Source organism: Ambystoma mexicanum, chromosome 6q (assembly GCF_040938575.1).
Source record: "Ambystoma mexicanum isolate Mex_15411 chromosome 6q, UKY_AmexF1_1, whole genome shotgun sequence".
NCBI lineage: Eukaryota > Metazoa > Chordata > Amphibia > Caudata > Ambystomatidae > Ambystoma > Ambystoma mexicanum.
Genome location: NC_090937.1, coordinates 50,789,860 through 50,809,839, shown reverse-complemented (window position 1 = coordinate 50,809,839; position 19,980 = coordinate 50,789,860). Strand labels below are relative to the sequence as shown.

Here is a 19,980-nt window from a genome sequence, read left to right as displayed (position 1 = left end):
ATATTGCCGGCTGAAAAAAACTTCTTGGCCATGGCGTCATATCTTTTGTCATCCCTATCCTGGGGCATGGTGGGGTAGGCATTTTGTCTGCCTGTGGAAGGGGCTGCCTGCACTACAAGGCTTTCTGGAGTTGGTTGTTTAGAGAGGTAAAAAGGATCAGAGCTGGAGACTCTGTATTTATCTGTTAGTTTTTTTATTTACAGCTGGAATAGCCTCTGGTGCCTTCCAACTGGAAGTCACCCTCCTCTGCAGGGATTGGTGAAAAGGGACAATTTGATCTTCCTGTGGCCCTTTGTAAACTATACCATTTTAATTTAAAACAAAAAGAAACTTTTCATTTTTATCAGATCTCTACTTAGTTCTCATTAGGTGTATAGTAAATATGATTTACATATTAGGTTTCTTTATCGACAGTGCATCCGTTTTCATAATTTTAATCCAGAATTGGATGATGAAAATGAAGTTCTTATCGTTACCCAATAGGATTTGTACCCATCTCGTTTCTGCATCCGTCGTTGGCTCTTTCATCTTGAAGTAAGTTCGGTATCGAGAGCTCTCCGAATTTAATTCTGTACACTCCATAATAATATGGCGAATTGTCTCGATAGTTTCTGGTTTCTTGCAGAATCTGCAAATTTGTTGAGAGCCATCTATCTGCTTTATTATTGCCAGTCTTATTCTTGTTGGTAATGTGTTCATTCGCAGTTTCAGGTAAAGGTTTCTGATTGTTTATCCAGAAATGTCTTTAAATAAGTTGGTGGATCATTTAATGCTCTAATGTCCAGAAAACATGTCAGGTTTTCTTGATACCTTAGTTTTCCGTGCATTGTGTGTATCCAGTCGTTCGCATAAAGTTCTGCTTAGCTTCTTGTGGGCAATTTAATATCATTTCCATTGTGATGTTTTCTTTTGGAAAGCTCTTACGTATTTGTGCCTTCCATTCAAGTAGTGCTTTGCTGCATATTGCATTCTCCTTTGTTCTCAAGATGTCTATGGCTGGAATTGGATCTTCACTCGTCATTTTGCTGAATGGGTCGATTTTCTTCCACAATACAATCGAAGCCAAGGATTGCGTGGTGATCTCGCAGCATATTTTTGTGATCGGGAAGGAAGGTGGAAGCATCATTTTCCTCCGGAAAATAGCTTCCATTTTCGGCCATATCAAAGGAGTCAGTTTGATCATAGTTTCACTTCCATGATTCCAGGTTATACACGGAACCACTTTGTTTCTGTTAAAGGATAAGATTGGAGTGAAACAGAGTTTTCCAAATGTTCCATTTAGCATACTTCCTTGCCGTGCAAGTGAGACGATTTTTGTCAGCAAATGAACAGCCCATTCCTTTTCATCTGGCGATTAATTAATCAAAATGGCGAGATATTTGTATGTGGTCACTGCAGTTAGCGCTGTTCCTTTTATATGGAGTTTTGCTTTCTTGTGGTAAGGTTTAGTGATGGATAATATTTTCGTTTTGACAATGTTTACCTGAAGTTCATTCCGTTCCATCTAGCCTCCCATCCGATCGAGACTTGCTTGGAGACCTTGTGGGGTTTTATCAAGTAAGACAATATCATCTGCATACATCATCACTGATAGAGGAGTGGAATTTAGTATTGGAGTATTAGAGATGGTAGTTGTCGTCTCGTCTTCATAATCGGCAGTCTAAAGGTTGAAAAGAGTTGCAGGCAACGTGCACCCTTGCTTCAGGCCGTTCCTGGTCTCGATATAAACCGATTGAATTCCTTCTTTGGTTAGTCTAACCCGTATCTTTGTATTTGAATACAGTAGCTTGATGGGTTCCAATATATGGCTAGGGCATTTCAATTTCTTTTAGTTTTTCCCATAACAGTTGTCGATTCACTTCATCAAACGCCAAGTGTAGATCCACAAACGCTACCCATACTGTGATTTTCTTTAGCATGGCTTCTTGTTTGATAAGATTCAGGAGTATTAGGTTTATATTAGTCCCTACTCTTCTCACAAAGCCTGTTTGTCTTATCGCAAATCGGTTTGTGTTCCTGGCCCAGGCAATTAGGTCCGTCAAGAGCAGGGTCCCAAAGATCTTCCCTGAAGGGTCTAGTAAAGCAATTGGCCTATAATTCAGCGGGTCTGTCTTATTGCCCTGTTTGTAAATGGGGATCAAGGTTCCATGTTTCCATGTGCTTGGGATTTGGTTATGCAAGTTAATTAGAGTCATGATTTGCATCAGAATCTCAGACCAGACGTCAGGGGATTGTTTAATGATTTTGTTTGTTAGGCCGCCAGGGCCAAGGGCACAAGAGATGTTCAGATGGTTAATGATATTGGTGACATCTTCTTTAGTCCAACTCATCTTCCAGGTCTCTTTCTGAGTCATTTCCTCTTCTATCACCGTATTTCTTCTTTTGCGATACAGATTAGAAAAATGGTCTATCCATTTTTTCTCTGGAACATTCTGAATCAGTTTATGTTGTTTATGGTTTGTTGCATTCAGGAGGCTACAGAAATCTTGCATATTTCGATTTACACTGTTGCAAGGATTTTTCCAGCATCCTGTTGATACAGTGTGCCTCTCTACATTTTAATCCAGTTTCGGTAGTGTTGTTCTTCCTTAATTCGCTCACTCGTTTACGTAATTCTCTTTTCTTGTCCTTAATTTGCAAGTTGAAATGGTGAGTATGGCCCGTAATCTGTTTTGTAGTAGGCTTTACTTGTTGGTAAGGATCAAGGAGCCATTCATAATTTAGTTTCTCGAGCCCTTCTTTGTCAGCTTGCTGATATTTGTGCGATAAAGAAATCAGTTTAGTCGACTTAATTCGTAACCTAGTACATTGTTCTTTCTGTTCCATCATGGGGAAGGATTGAAGATCTCGCTTCAGGCCAAGGCCTGTCCATGAGCATGTTAATATTTGATGATCACTCATGATTGTAGGGATCACATTGGATTGTTGAATTACTGCCAGGATTCCTGGGGAGGCATATATATATAATCTATTCTGGCCTTTGAGTCGCTGCATCTCCAAGTGGGAATAATATTCTTATTTGCATCTTGGGGGTTTCCTATCTGTGTCACCCGTCTTAGGGCCATCTCTTTCACCCATATTTCTGCTCTTATTGACCGATCAATTTTATCCAGAAGGTTCCCTTGTGTGTCAAATAAGTGAATATTCAAGTCTCCACATATAATCTTAATATTACAATATGTCGCTTGAATTGAATCAAGTGCTGTAAGGACCGTATCCATAAACAAGGATTCATTGATGGCCATCGGGTTCCAATATAGATTGAAAATTCCTAGACAGGGGGCAAGCTTTGGTTGCGGTCTATGATCCGTCTTTCTTTGCGTTTTCTGAAGTATCGTATATTGGACCCAGGAGTTCATTTTGTATGATTCCATTGTTCTCCATGCTGAATTTATTTTGATCAGAGTAATTAGGCCAGGAGTCGGTATACCCTTCGATTGCACTAGGGCTGGATTCATACGTACTATGAAACCATCGCACACTGGTCGCTTTGTCAGCCATGTTTCTTGAAAACAGATGAAATGGCTCTTTGCTAATATCACATTTACGTGTTGAAGTGACCATGTCCTGTGGCCCTTTATCCAAAATGTCTGAGATCATCCTACTCAAAAACAGGGGTGGGTCTCGACCAACCCATGTATTCCATGACCTTTGACATTAGCTGTCTGTATGTGACTTCAGCGTGGTCCCCAGGGTCTGCTGTTCCAAATTCAACCTCAGGAGTGGTGTCAATCCCACTAGCCTCATGAAGGCACTCCTGTAAGTTCTTCATGCGAGAGTCCTCAGATATTAGTTCCTCAGGTACAGATGGAGTCCCATACTGTAGTCCAAAAGGTCTTTCTTCCTCAGAGTACTCCTCTGCCTCTTCATAATTTGGAGAGAGAGACTTGAAGTCTGAACGTGGTAGGGGAATGAAAGTCTTTTCAATTGAATTTGTCATTATGTTGGTAGATACGTGAGCTGAAAAAGTCGAAATTGTCGACGTCAATGGCTTCGACAAAGGCGTCAATGGCTTCGACAAAGGCGTCAATGGCTTCGACGGAATCGTCGATGGCCTTGACGATAAACTTGTGTCAAGGAGGTCGACACTCGAGGCGTTGATGGCTTCTCCACTGGAAATGGCACCGATGGCGTTGATGACGCATCTTTCGGTCCCCACATAATGGACTCCTTCGACGTTGATGACACTGGAAGTGTAGTCTTTGTAGATACTTTTTCTCGACTCGAGGCATGGGATCGCGCTCTCAGAGACTTGGCAGCCAGGTCCAAAGACGCATGTCTCTTGTGCTGCCGAGGTCTTTTGACTGGAGCATCGCCGTTAGGTGTTTTTGAGGGGGGCAAGGCAGCGTTCTCGAAGATCTTTAACATACAGAGTCTAAACGCCTCCCACTGGACTGGCGAACTGGTTTTGGTGGAGCAAACCACCCGTTCGGGCAAAATGGATGATGAGGATGATGATGGTGATCTATGGCGCCTTTTCTTCCCATGCCTCGAAGTCGATGAGTGGTGAGAACCACTTTGTGAACGGGAGCGTTTGGATCTTTTACGTCGAGGAGAAGTTGTTCTCGACTCGTCAGAGATTTTAGATTTAGATGGAGTAGAAGTTTTTTTTTTTGGGGCTTACCTATCGCAAGTTTCCCTATACGCTCTCTCAAAGCTTTGGCTGTCATCGACAGGACATCCTCACACTCCGAAGATGGATGATTCCACCCCAAGCACCACAGGCAGAACCTGTGGGGGTCCGTCATGGGACATCTTTGCACTGCAGTCACTGCACTTCTTGAAGCCAGATTGAGGAGTGGACGCTGAAGACGACGCCATTTCGATCGAAACTCGATAAGAAGAGAATTCGAAGAAATTTGAAGTAAGATTTAACAAACATTCGGGTCAGGAACAAGGTTTTTCTTCTAGATCTTCTTCACCCTCTGTGTCGGGGTCCGGTGTATGTGGTGTCTGTCACTGTGGGTACAGTCAGCATGTGTGTCACTGGACTCTCGCTCGCTTCATCCTGGATACAGACGGCACATGAGTCACTGTGGTTTGAGGGCATTTGAGGGCGAGCAGTGTGTGCGCGGACTGCTCTGAATTAGTTGGTTGCACCATAGAAACCGCCTGGGCGGCAATTATTTCCATCATTAACTCTTTAAAGAAGCTCTGCATGTCTGGCACCTAGTGGACATTTTTAAACCTGATCATAACTCTCTCCCTGTCACCTGGCAGTGTCCTGTGATCTGCTATGGTGGCAAAGTCTGGTTGGTGTGGTTGGGCCTGGGTTGTAGAACTCCCAAAAGGGATGTGGGCCCCTCCCACTTGCCAAGGCGGATGTCCAAGGTATGGTTCCCGAGAGGGCACAGTCCATATTACTCTGGGTTCAAAGGTTTTGGTTTGTTCCTCTTGTGGCGTTAAAGCCAGTTGGGATCAAGAGCCTTGTACAGTGGATTCCTCTGCCGTATCGTCTGGAGCTTTACCTAACAATGCCAAAACATTCCTCTTCCGAAGCTCCTCCATTCTGGTGACCTGCGCGTCAATGTCTGTGCTGCGGTAGTCTGTTTTTTGGGGTTTTGTTTGTCAAGCGCCCCTTCCTCCTCTCATTTCCTCTTGTGTCTTTGCGTTTGCTTGCACAGAGCCAAGGTAGATTTCCAAGGTGGATTGGTGCCAGAGTGGAGATTATCTTCACAGCGAAGATGGCAACCAGGATTTTTGTTCAATAATCTATTGGATTCCAAATACGTAAGTGTATAATATGAAACAGATCTATATAGACCTAATTCAATGGGAACCTAGAGGAGAATATTACAAAAGACATTTGTTTTCTTTTCAGGTAGCTTAAAAGCCCCTGAAGTTAAGACCAATACTATACAAGGTCTTTCTCTCAGAAGTCCCTAATGCAGAAGTTTGGACACCAGGTCAGTAATCATGTCGGAACATAATGATATGTGAGACATCACCTCTAAGACACCGTTATTCAGGCATTTCATTGTTTTACTATGTGCTTTTAAATAAGTAGCTTTTCACTTGTCATTTTAGATCAGAAGATCTACCAATGTGGGATTTGATTGATTTCCTTCAATAAACTGTTTTGTCCTGAAGATGGCTCAAATACTGAATTGATTGACAGCACGTTAGATGGTGCAGTACATACTATGGAGGCCGTAACATATGTCGACCAGCTAGGAAATACCAACTTGTTTTCTGCATCTCTTTTGCAACACTAAATAAGGTTTTGCCTGAAATACATTGTTAATCATTTAGATACCCCATAACAGGTTTTATATAAAAGAAAAAATATTCAAAAATAAATGTTGTGTAAGTGACTAATGTTCACTGAATGTGCCAATATACTCAAATGAATTGTTATGGTATATGGCTAAAAGTTTTTGCATGATCCATGAATATGTTGTAAGTGATCACATGTCTTTTTAATGTTTAAAAAAAAAAAAAATTGAAGCAAGCAATTAAAATTGTATGAATAAGGTGTCTTTGTTAAAAGAGGTGTACATTCTACCAATAGATTGAGTAGTTGGATGATTTAATTGCCTTATGTTCATGATGGGACCATAGAGAGGGTTAGTCGATCTGTTTTTCCTTTGTTGTACTTCAAAACCCTCCCAGTTGTACAGATATGCCCCCCGCCCCCGTCATCAAAAAATGGAGAGTACCCTATTTTTCAGTCTGATTCCTGGACTGGCATATGTGGCCTCTTGCCAAATGTTGGTACACACGAGGTACAGGAGAATGGTATGCACTATCAGGGGTGTTCCCCTTGCCGGTCCGAAGCACCGTTTGCATGGCTTGGCAAATCGCCCACAGCTCCAAAATATTCATATTGAACCATCCTTCTCACAAGGTGAAACATTTGTATTTTTCACTAGCCACTGCCTAGTGATAAATGGCTCTTAGAGTGTATGAAATTGCGTGCCGTCTGCAGGCATAGAATTGAGGCGACTAGTGACTTTTAATGGCTGTTTAATAGCTTGCAACTTGACATTTTATTGCCTCAATTTGAGCGCCTCTTGTACATTCAGATCCTTGCGATCGACCCATTGAATAATCTGTGACCATTTGCACCTTTGAAAATGTGGGACGGCAAATGCCTCCCCCATAACAGTATTCTGCCTGCTGCTCCACCAGCACAAGTCGTGCAATGGAGCAGCAGTTAATGGCAGTTTGTCTTAAGGACGCAGTTAACAGGGTCTGACTGAATCTCTGCTCCCGCTAGGCATCCTCATTCTAAGACTTGCTTGAATGTCAAGCAGAATCCAGGGAGCCAGCAGGCACAACACTCTCAAACAGTTGGGCAAAAACCATAACCTTGGGCTGGAAGCAGATGACGGATGCAAACAGGATAAAGCATGCGGGCAAGAGTTCATTGTAAGGGCACACCCTCAAGACAGCATGCACAACACTCAAAGACTGCAACAAATATTGCTTTGTATAGTCACTGAACATTGCCCAAATCTTAATGACTGCCACATGCCTAACATTCAAATGCATTTGCTAATTCTTGTCATAACACTATAAGCACTCAGTATGTATTATACTCACAATGTCTGCTCTGACTGATGGTTGTTCAGATTAAATCTGTATGAAGGAAGTTGTTCAATGTCTGCTTTTGTTAATCCACGTGGTTTGGCTTCTCCCAATCTTTCAGCAAGGTTCAGCAATGCCTGTAGGAATCAAATTATTTTACTAATCTCTAAATGCAAGAATACCATTTTGAACCACACAGAATTTGCTCAAATTAAGACACAAAGGGCACAGGAAGAAAGAATAATGAATGGGGAATAACTGTGCTCCAGCATTTGTTTGCGAGAGTGCCAGTTCTCGCTCAAAAATACAAATGCACTGTGTCACCACACACTGCAGAGATAGTTCAACAAGTTACGTGCTTGATGGGGCATCTGGATTAAGCGTGCAGTACACGGGTTCGAAATCTGCCCAGGGTCACCATGAATGGAGACTAATTAGCTATAATTAAAATAAATATTACAATAAAATATTAACCATTTTATAGTCCGCACCACAGGATTTCAATCCCATGCATCGCTGGTTTCAGACGTCTGTGGCGAGCAATTAACTTGCTAAGCGATCATGCCTGCACACTCTCTGAAATAGGTGGCTCAGTAGCAAAGTTTGGAAAAGCACAAGCTGCCACAGTCATCAAGATGATGCAAGCAATTTCCATAGCAAGAACAAATTACTTACCTCTTGGTAATGTTGATTCTGATGCATGTTACTGACAAGGATTCCTCATCTCTGATATCTATCGCCCAGCACCAGCTGCTCTTCGGAAACCTTTCCGTCGCCAGGGAGCTCTGCGTTGGCTCCAGCCCGATGCCACTATATGCCAGACAGGACATTAAGGCCAGTATATATAGAGACTGTTCACTCCGTGACCTCAGTTCCACACTTTCCCCCTAGAACTCTGCCACTGAGGGAGCACAGAACTAAGGTGTACTAGCAACCCCAAGAGTAGCAGGTAGGGAGAACGATTAAGAATTTGTGGGAGGAATATCCATCAGAAAGCACATTACCAAGTAGCAAGTAATTTGTTCTTCTAATGGACTCCTTCCTCCCACGGACCACAGAACTAAGGTGTACTAGCGACCCCAAAAGTAAACTTTGAAGGGTAGCTCTGTCAAAAGGAGCGTCCTGACCATATAATGCATTCAAGCAGTAATGCTTAGCAAATGTGTGCAAGGATACCCACGTAGCTACTAGGTGGCAAATATCCAGAACATGGCCTCCACGTTACAGAGCCGAGGTGGCGGCAAACCCTCTGGTGCAATGAGCCCAAGACCCTCAGAGACCACCTGGCCAGCCAGATCATGGCATTTCCGAGATGCAGAGAATGCTCCATCGAGATGGTCTGTTTGGTAGCAGCCCTGCCAGCTGGGGCACCCACATAATCAACAAAAAGTTGGTCATCCGTCCTCGTCTCCCGTATCTGAGAGACTGAGAACTTCAGGGCCCGCACTGGATCCAGCCGATGGAAACGCTCCTCTGCCTTGGAAGGATGAGGCGAAAGAAACAAGACTGGCAGATGGATCTTGTTAGGCAAAGTTTATACGTAGTACCCTCTGGGACCATTACACACAACTATAACTACAAGTGTAAGCAAAACCAACCTTTGGTATAAGTATGTACCACACAGTTTCTGGTAGCGAGCTGAGCAGCCAGGCTCATCTCAAGAGGGAATGTGAGCTTGTAATGAGGTTACATAGAGGTTTACAGTTACAAGTATTCAAATAGACACACTCAAGATTTCTTGGTAAAGCATTTATTAATTTATTACACAGTCAGTTAGAAAACATTCACTAAAAGGAGGCAACCAATATCGCACAAAAATATACTACAGTACTTCACACTATCAGGTTCTGAGGCACTTAAACTACTTTGAAGGAGGAGCAAAATGGCATTTAGAGCATTGAAGTAGGAGCAAAAAAGTATAAGTTAACAAAACGAATAATAGAGTTACTCTTAAAAAGTGCAAATAGTGGGAGTTCACCAGAGGAGTTGTTCCAATGAAATAGTTAGGGCAAAGTCAATGGGCTAGAGTCTTGTACAAGTAAAAACGGTTCTGGTATTTAAACAGAAAAGTCTTTGCCACGGTTCTCAGAAGTAGTTCATAGAAGAAAGATTAATATGTCGGGTGACAAGCTGACTAGGCCTGCAAGTTGCCAAAGTTTAAAGCACTTTCGAAGTGAGAGGTAAGTTCTCTTGCTCAGGTTTTCACAGTACCTTAGATTGAAGAAAAAGATGCAGCTGAAGACTTCTGTTCCTGACAGGTCCTGTAGATCTTGCTGTTCCTGAGCCTCAGTCATGGGGACAAGAGGGAGGACGTTGGGGGACTCCTGCACTGCACAGGGACTGGTCACAAAGCTGGCAAACTGGAAATTATTTGATTCCGGTAGCTGTCTTCAAGCACACAAACTGGTGTCCTTCTCCCTGGCTATTCGGTTTCCTGCAGCACTCTGAGGAAAATACAACCAGCTCAGAGAATGGTGTCCAGGTGGCTTACGAGTTGATTGGTCCCACCAACTCAAAGGAAGAAGTCGTCCTTGAAGGGCTTCTCTGTCGAGATGAACTTGGCGATTCGGACCCTGCAGCAGGGCTTCATCGGGCAAACCAACGGTCCAGAAGTTACAGCAGCCGTTCTCTTCCAGCTCGTCTTCATTTCTTTCGTTCCAGTGGTCGACTCTGCCTTCCAAGCCAAGAGACTCGCCTTTTAAACAGTTTTATCCCAATCATTCCAGCCTAGCTGCCACTCACCCAGCAGGGTGGCTGTCCTTGCCGGAAAGTCAGCCAGCCAATCACGCCAGAGTGCATTTGGGTCTCCTAGGAGACTAAGCACAGAGAGTTTCGGGCACCTCCCTCACTTCTTGCCCACACCAAACACTCAGGCACCAGAGGCGGTCTTCAGTCCTAAAGCCTGCCAAAGGCGCAGGAACAAAGGGACCAAACCTGGTTTGGCGTGCAGAGACAAACTCTAGAAGGACCTTTCCAAAAAGAAATGGTGAAAAGAGAAGACCGGGACCCGTTTAAACAAAGGAGGCTCAGACACCATCTTGAAAAACATGGCTCCCGCGATTTAACGCTACTGGTGGTAGTGGTGGGGAAACATCATGGTAGTTCATTGTAAAACCACTGCCACCAGCCATTTCAAGAGGAAAGTGTAGCATTTGACGGCTACATGAGTTTCTAGACATAGGGGATACTAGGTAACCCCTCCAGCACTATTGTGAGATAGGGTGTGCTGGGTCTAGGAATTTAAAATGACTAGTAAAGTAAATTTAACTTTACTTTTGCTGGGAAACAGTAGTTTATCCCAGAGATGGTATTTAAACCTTGGGACAGCCTAGAAAGGCTCCCCTGCGTCACTGCAATGAGGGTGCTTTGTGACACACCTGAAAAGATGATGCCTATGGAGTTGTTTAAAACTCTATAATCATAGAACACAAGAGTAAAACGCACATCAAAATACATGAGAGAGAGAGGGAAAAAAGGCTCACACTCTCTCCAGGTAAAAAAAACAAGTCCTCAAAATCCAGCAAAGTTGCTGGGGGTCTCTAAGGTGAAGGGAATTAGCATATTTATGAGAATTCTTCCTAACAGATATTTTGGGAGAGATGGAAATCAGAGACTACCTACAGAAGGAAGGAGGGCCTAACTCTCAATGCTGTATTCTCCCTGGAGAAGACCAAGTAGGCAGGATTAACAGACAGAGCCTAGAGCTTACGCACCCATCTAGAGGAAGTGAGGCAACAAGGACAATCGCCTAATGAGTGTGCAGTCTTAAAGAACAAGAAAAAAGGGGCTCAAAAGGAGTGTCCATTAAAACTACATTTAAATCACCCCCTCAGGAATTGGATTACTGTGGGGATTATGAAAAAGGAGCCCTGCTCCAGGGTCCTCTTGAAGACTGAAATGGCCACAAGATACCTTTTGACTTTACCAATCTGTAAGCCTGTCTGAGCCAAAGACAGAACAAATTCCAACACAGAGGAAGTGGAGTAAGTAAGAGGGTCCAGATCTCTCTCCCAACATCAAGCCGCAAACATCTGCCACCTGCAGGCATACATAGATTTGGTCACATTCTCCGGCATATCCCACTCCCTATACCTCAGCCCTTCAGCAGCCAGACATGAAGGTTCAGGGTTCGGGTGCAGGACCCTCCCCTCCGAGTGGGAGAGGAGGTCAGGGTGGGTGGAGGGCCATGTCCAACAACTCCAGGAATCAAATGCTCTGGGCTTAGTCCGGGGCGATCAAGATCATTGCAGACTTGATCCGATGCAGTCTCCTGAGAAATTAAAGTTACTCACTGTAGTGACTAGATTACTCCTAGTCACTAGTCCCCCCTTTCGCCCATCATTGTGGACGTCCTCCAACATGGGTACTAGAACCTTTGGCAGCAGAAATGGAGCTTGCCCTTTAAATTTAGTAGAGCATGCAGGGGCGTGGCCTTGGGCGAGGTAACGCCCTGTCTAGGCCCCGCTATCCGGTGCCTCACCAGAGTCCCATTTTGACAAGACACCTGGCTATACTGAGTATTAGCACTTGGCAACAAGCGGGGGAAGGTGGGTGGGATGTATGGAGGAAAGGGGACTAGGACTAGGAGTACTCCAGTAACTACAGTGAGTAACTTTAATTACTCATACGTCCCATCCCCTTTCCCCAGTCCTTTTGGGTGATTCCACCAAACAAGACAGAGTGGAGGCGTGACAACCTGCCTCATATCTAGAAAGAAGCAAAATGGGGGGCGCTGTTGCGCACATCCAAGATGGCCGCCTAGCGTAGGAGCTCCGGTTCGGAAGAAATCCTTTACAAGATTAATCCGGTCAGCAACGTCCCAAGCTCAAAAAAACGACACACCCTGGTAGCAGAAGCTACGCTGCACATGCTGGTGTAAAATTGTGTGAAATCGGAGCCGGGGTGCTGAGAAATCCTGTGTTGCAGATTTGGCGGTTGGTGGAGGCCTGCGGAGCCGCCTGAGGGCTCCAAGTACGCCCGACTGAAAGCTGAGGTGGGGGAGGAGCGCCGCACGACCTACAACATCCTGCCCGGGAAGGAGGGAGAGGCTGAGAGTTTGGCCGCCAGAGACGGTGGGGACCTAGCCCCCCTGCCCGCGATCGCCCTCTGAGATCCGCTCGAGGCGACGGGGCCCTGCATGAGCTGGAGGAGGGGCTCGGAGGAGTTGGATTGCCTCGAGGCTGCGGGACTGCGGCAACCGCTCGGCCTGGCTCCCGCCCTGTGACTCGTTGCGACACTGTCCGCGGCTTCCTCCATATCGGGGGGACTGTGGCTGTGGCGTGGCCGGGCCTCGACCCGTGGTGGAGTCGGAGGTGGATTGCGCCCCCCACCAACAGACGTGAGCCGGCCCCGGGGACCACCCCCCTCTCGCACCAAGTAAGTTGCCACGAATTACAGTAAGAGCCCCGCATCAGGGAGGGAGGAGGATTGTGGTGGCCGTGATAGAGGGAGGCCCTGCTCAGTAACTGGGACTGCGACCTGGGCCCACTGTACCCTGCCCCACCCGGCCCGGGGGCAACAATCCTACAGCACCCTAAGCTGCTCCAGAGCACCGCCCTGTACCACCCTGTGATTTTCCAGCGCATTATAAAGGCCTATCAAGAGATATCCGGGTGAAAAGGCATACATCCCTAAGTAGGCCGAAAACCCACCGTGACCACAGGCCCTACACCGCGCGGCGCGGCAGAGCTGCTGAGTGGCGCTTGAGCACAGCAAGAGCCCCTTGGGAGGCCCTTCTACATATGATTCGGAGTGGAAGTTGGGGAGGCCTTCAGCAGCGAAACATTAAGGAATTAAATCCTGTACATCGGCAGTAAACCAGTTGACAAAGGCGGATACACAAAAAGATACTCACTCTCCACACCTGTGCCACATAGCGGTACACGGGGCGAAAATACGTGGGGGAACACAATCCATCCTACCCTGCAGGCCGAAACACATGGGCCGCACCGAGAAGAGGGGGGCAGGTGGGAAGAAGATTGGCCCGATGGACACCTTCACTAGCTCGCAGCCGCAAGAAGCGGCTAGCGGGGAGCCACAACTACCTGATGGGCAGGAAGCCGACCCGATAGAACGCCTAGCTAAGCTGGTTCAGAATGGATTCATGGCTATGAACGTAAAACTAGATGATATAGTGGCGACAATCAGATCCTTGAAGGCACGTGTTGAAAAAGAAAGCGTGCGTTACGGAAGCCGAAAACAGGATAAGTGCAAGCGAGGACACGACACTACAACACAGTCGAGATATAGATTACCTCCAGACAGAATTACACAAAACCCAAAACAAGTGTGAGGACCTTGAATCAAGATCCCAGAGAAACAACATCCGGATTGTCGGGGTATCGGAAGAGTTTGGCAAGGGCCTCATGGAGAGACAAGTTGAGGCCTTGCTGAAAGACATCATAGGCGCCGACTCCTTCTCGGATCACTTTCTGATTTAAAGAGCCCATCGCACCCCTAGCACCGCTCCCGAAACCAGGAGCTCCCCTCGAACTATAATTGCACGCCTCCTAAATTACCGAGACAGAGACACTATACTCCGGCTGTCGAGAGAAAAAGGTACCTTATGCTTCGAAGAAAACAAAATCCACATATACCCGGACTTCTCGACTAACGTGCAAATGCAAAGGAGATCATATGAAGGGGTGAAAAGGCAACTACGTATGCGAAATGTGCCCTATGCCCTCATCTTCCCGGCGAAAATGAGAATACAACATGGGGGACGGGCCCACTTCTTTGAGAACCCCACAGATGCCATGTCGTATGTGGAGTCTTCCATCCCTTTACCCCCCGGAGACTGAATGGCAAACCAAAATGCTAGTCCATAACTGAGAGGTGAGAGGCGAGACCCGACGGAGCGGAGGGGAGGCTAAGGCTCGACTACCCGCCATATGGCGAGAAAATAAAGTAATTGGAAGGTATGCAATGGTGACGAGCTGAACAAAAACTGTTGTTTTTCCGGGCCGTGAGCCTCAGTCTAGAGCGCGCCAGATGGCTGCAATTAGTGACCCTCAGGAAAGTTCCACATGTTTCAGGGACTGTTTATTGTGGGGCAGCATTGTCATGTTGGGGTTGATGATGTGGGTGGGGGATTAAAATGTTGTAAGATTAAGCAAGGCGGGGGTGTGGGGGGGAGTTCGGAAACTGGGACTCAGTTGGAGGAGTCTCACAAGTTAAAAAACGTGGTGACATTGCAACACATGGAACTCTCCTAAATAACAGCAAGGCAAAAAATACAAACTGGATATACAGACATGGCTATCTCTCTCAAAGCAGCCCGAGGGCTCAAATTGAAACTTCTTACTTGGAATGTCCAGGGGCTGATCAATCGAGCCAAATTGAGAAAAGTGGGAGCTTATATTACTCGACAGCCTCAGATTGTCATGTTACAGGAAACTCATGCGCTCCAGAAGGTTAATGCCGAGCTCTTGAAAGGGTGGGGTGTTCATAGGTATTGTACGGAATACTCCTTGCAGGCAAGGGGGGTAATGACCCTGATTCACCCATCAGTTGGGTTCCAGCTTGAGAGGAGTAAAATAGACCTGATGGGTCGCTACATTATAGTTTGGGGAAACATCATGGGGGAAGATTTGATTTTGATAAATACGTATGGTCCAAATATAGACGACCCTGATTTTTACACAGATGTATTACATAAGATTGGTGCGAGTGGGGGCGAACAAATATTGTGGGGAGGAGACTTTAATACTATTTTAGACACAGAACTAGACCGCTCCACCTCCACACACAGGAACCCCACGAAAACAGCCAACGCTCTACAACAAATCATCTCGCAACTGCAGCTGGTAGATGCCTAGAGGACACTGCTCCCCCAAAAGAGATCGTATTCCTTTTACTCCTCAGTGCATGACACCGAGTCCCGTATTGACTACTGGCTGGTGTCAGCGTCTCTCATGCACCAAATTAATGAAAGCAAAATATTTCCTCGCACCCTATCGGATCACTCCCCTATTGGGTTAGACATGATACTAGGTAACCTTAGACCCCCGGTCAGAAGATGGAGGATGCCTTCTGATATATTTAAGGACCCCGCAGTAGTAGAGGAATTACATACCGAGGTAGAATTTTTTCTCGAAACCAATAGGGAATCAGTAAATAGCCCCGCGACATTATGGGAAACATTCAAGGCATGGGTGAGGGGTATCCTGATATCCAAATCCACGGGGCTATTGAAAGCGGTTAGGAAGGAACTAACGGAGGTTGAGAAACGGCTGGGGGAGCTAGAGCAACGATATACATCCTGCCATGAAGACAGCACCCTTGCGGACATTAATAGCAACCTACAAGAATTCAATAAACTAGCTAATAGGGAGTTGCTGTGTATGGCCACCCCGGCCAGAGCTCGCCGATATGGCGAAGGTAATAAGGCGGGGCGCACCCTGGCTAACCTGCTGAAAGTTGATAGAGGTCGCACTTTCATTTCCAGCATAGTGGCGAGCGATGGCACAGTCCAAACGAACGGAGAGGGTATTAATAGGGAGTTTTCCCTTTTCTATAAAGAACTCTACGCTAATCATGATCTAAAAACCCCCAATGACATCAAAATATACTTAGATAGTATCACGCTTCCAAAGTTGATTGCTGAAAATAAGTCACTGTTAGACCAACCCCTTACGATTGAGGAAATTGAGGAAGCAATTAAATCATTGGCCAACGGAAAAGCTCCTGGCTCAGACCGACTGGGAATCGAATTATACAAGGTACTGAGCGAGGAACTTGCCCCGATACTACTGTCCATGTGGGAGGTGGCCACAGAAGTAGGGACGCTGCCACCATCCATGAGAGAGGCCATAATTACGGTACTCCCTAAGCCCAGGCGTCCCCCCAACGAGATGTCCTCATACAGGCCCCTGTCCCTTATAAATTGTGACGCCAATATATTTGCAAAGATTCTGGCCAATAGACTTCTGCCACACATGTCAGTATTAATACACCCTGACCAATGCGGGTTCATCCCCACTAGATCTACAGCGCTTATCTTACGTAGGCTGTTTGGTGTAATGGCCCAGATGAAACCGGAGGCCCAGGCGGTAGCTGTGTCCCTAGATGCTGAAAAAGCGTTTGGCTTTGTGTCGTGGACATACCTGTTCATGGTGTTGGAAAAATTCGGACTGGGCCCAAGCTTTACTGAATTATGTCAAGGTGTTGTACACTAACCCAGGAGCCAGGGTGTTGACCAACCATACTATGTCAGATTGGTTTGAGTTGAAGAGGGGTACTAGACAGGGCTGCCCGTTCTCCCCCATACTATTTGCCCTGACCATGGAAGCAGCTGCTGCCGCAATTAGAGATCAGGAACAGAGGAGTATATGGATGGCGGGCCTGACCCAATCAATATCTCTATGCAGATGACACCCTATTATATGTCCGAGAACCTGACACACACCTGGGTCCAGTAATGGAAGCAGTGCACAAATTCGCAGCATACTCGGGATACAAGACTAACCAATCTAAATCTGAAATCTTCCCCCTTACGCTTGCTACCAGATGCCCAAGCAACACGCACGGTCTACAGTGGTCCCCAGACAAGATGAGATACCTGGGGGTTATAGTTTCGGGAGACAGAACATCCCTATTTTTGAATAACCATGCTTCCCTACTGACTACGATTGCCACTAAGCTTTGCTTTTGGGCCAAACTTCCTATTTCACTTATAGGCCGGGTGGCCATATTAAAAATGGTCATCCTCCCTAAACTACTGTACATATTTACTAACATTCCGATTTGGCCTGGTTGGCGGTTTTTCGACACTCTTCGATCCATGGTGGTGGAATTTATCTGGTGCGGGGGGGGAGGGGGGGCGGCCAGAATGAAATGGGAGAAAATGGTGGAACCATATAATAAAGGCGGCATAGCAGCACCTGATTTTGAATTGTATTATCTAGTTGCACAGGCCCAATTTGTTAAGCACTGGTATGACGAACATGACACATCACCCCACATGTCTTGAAAAACATGCAGCACGCCCGACCGACATAAGGTCAGTCTTTTTTAAAGTCAAACACAGAGATGAATGCCCATTTGACCCAGTCAGTACGACAGCACAGGTATGGTTTAAACTCTTCCAAAGGCTTGGGGTAAAGACGCCTTACTACGCTGAGGCTCCGTTTTGGAACTTCCCAGGTATAACACCCACATACGATCCAAGTATACAAAACAAATGGGACCCAGACGAAGAATTCAAAATTAAGGACATATTCCCTAATGGTAAATTTATAACACTGGAGGACTTCAAAACAGGGATGGGAAGGGACCCACTAATGATTTTGCAATATCATAGAATGAGACTGGCCTTTAAGGCCCGGTGGCCAATGTTCCCAGATGAGCCCCCACCACACCCATGCCTGCTGACCCTGGCAACCCGAGCGGGAACCAGCGTTTCGGGGCTATATGCGGCCGTGCAGGCTAATACCCCAACGTTAAACATAATTAAGGCCTCGTGGGAAACAGACCTAGGTGAAGAAATAACGGACAGACACTGGGAGAGGTACTGCGAAATGACCAAAAAGGTGTCTATGAACGCCGGCCTCCGGTTGATTCAGTTTAAGTTGCTAAATAAGCTACACTATACCCCCCAAAGGGTGGCGAGGTTCACAAACAATGGTCCTGGTACGTGTCAGAAATGTGGGGTGGATCAGGCTGATTCGATACATATGTACTGGAGCTGTCCTCATGTGTGTGCTTTTTGGGGCGAGGTTGCAAATATCCTAGAGGATATTCAGATACCGGCAGACCTCACACCACAAAAATATCTGTTTGGGGACATTGGTAAACAATCAGAGGTGACAAGGAGACTCTTTAACATCACATGCACAGTGGCAAAGAAGTGCATTTTACAAAATTGGAAGAGTGCACAGGCACCGATAGTGAGTCACTTTCTTAAGGAATTGATGTATGTTAACGAATGTGAGGAACACTATATAATGTCACTCCCGAACCAAGTAAAACAAAAGACATATGGGCCCAGTTTAGAATATATCTATGTGAAGCGGACTCGACCAGTAACAGCCCGGTAGGGCCAAGTGATCCACCAAATCAGTAATGCTGTCTATGCTGTAATGTAACTGAACTGAACGTTGATGTTCCAAATATACGCAATATGTGTTGTTGTAGCAATGTCATGTACGACAAGTATTAAATAAAGTTTTTAAAAAAAAAAGAAAGAAGCAAAATGGTTCTTCAGAGCCATCTGACTGATCTCTGCATCGCGCATGAAGCTGGTATCCAAGGAATAGTGTTTGCAGAAGGCCGACAGAGTGGCCCAAGTAGCTGCCCTGCTGATGACATCTCAGGAAGCATGTCTCTGAAACACAACTGCCCTGGCCTTAGCCCTTACCACATGGGCATGAATCCTGCTTGCCAATAGCCGCATATGCCTCAGAAATGGCCTGAACCATCCAACGGGCGATAGGCACCTTAGATGCCTGACAGACGGGGGAGGAGCCCCCGAACATGACTTGCGGAGAGAGGTAAAACTTAAGAACCCTCATGAGGTCCAAGGAAGGAACAAGTTACTTACCTGTAACTGTTGTTCTCCAGCATGGGTCTGGCATGGATTCACATGCTCATGAATATTCCCCGTCGTCAGGCTGGGAATCCTCGGTAAAGAAAAAACCAGTATCAGTTTCGTTTCTGATCTGTCTTTCGTAGTAATAACCAATCACTGGTCTCTGCGTCATACTGACCACAGCCAATGACTGCCCTCTACCTAAGCACCGCCTCTGGCAGCCATCTTCAGATTTGGAAGCACGTGAAGTGGCAGTATGACCAAGTGAAGAGCCGCAGAGGGGTAGGCGGGAGGGTTCGCATGTGAATCCATGCCAGACCCATGCTGGAGAACAACAGTTACAGGTAAGTAACTTGTTCCTTCTCCAGCATGGGGTCTGGCATGGATTCACATGCTCATGAATAAAGAATACATAGCAGTACACACATGCACAACCACGGGAGGTGGCAAAGGCTCAACATTAAGCAGTACATCAAACTCAACATTAAGCATCTTACCTCCTCACCAGGCTCACCTCAGGCGAACAGGTTGCGCAGCACTGCTTGGCCGACCCTGGACTCCTCCCTGGAATCCCGATCGACGCAGTAGAATTTAGTGAAGGTGTGCGTCGACCTCCACGTAGCAGCCTTGCATATGTCCAGCTGGGGCACACCAGAAAGGAACGCCGTGGTAGCTGCGATCGCTCTGGTGGAATGGGCTCTCGGACGGCCAGGCAGCGGTCGGTTTGCCAACCGATGACAGTACATGATACAGCCGGAGAGCCATCTGGAAATGGAAGCCTTCGAGAGAGCCTTCCCCTGATTGACAGGTCCAAAGTTCACAAAGAGTTGTGACGTCTTCCGAAAACACTTCGTGCGGTCCACGTAGAACTTCAGCGCTCTAGCCACATCCAGCGAGTGCAAAGTCCTCTCAGCCGGCGACGA

General features: G+C 46.3%; 1 protein-coding gene across 2 annotated transcripts in view; it reads right to left on the bottom strand.

Annotated features, from left to right (window-relative positions):
* The window catches only part of RNF38 (ring finger protein 38), a 1,177,976-nt gene that overhangs the window by 146,058 nt on the left and 1,011,938 nt on the right, over positions 1 to 19,980 (bottom strand). For both annotated transcript variants that reach the window (XM_069630459.1, XM_069630460.1), the window contains one exon: positions 7,546 to 7,667. In XM_069630459.1, the coding sequence (XP_069486560.1) occupies positions 7,546 to 7,667 (122 nt within the window). The remainder of the gene's footprint in view (positions 1 to 7,545; positions 7,668 to 19,980) is intronic.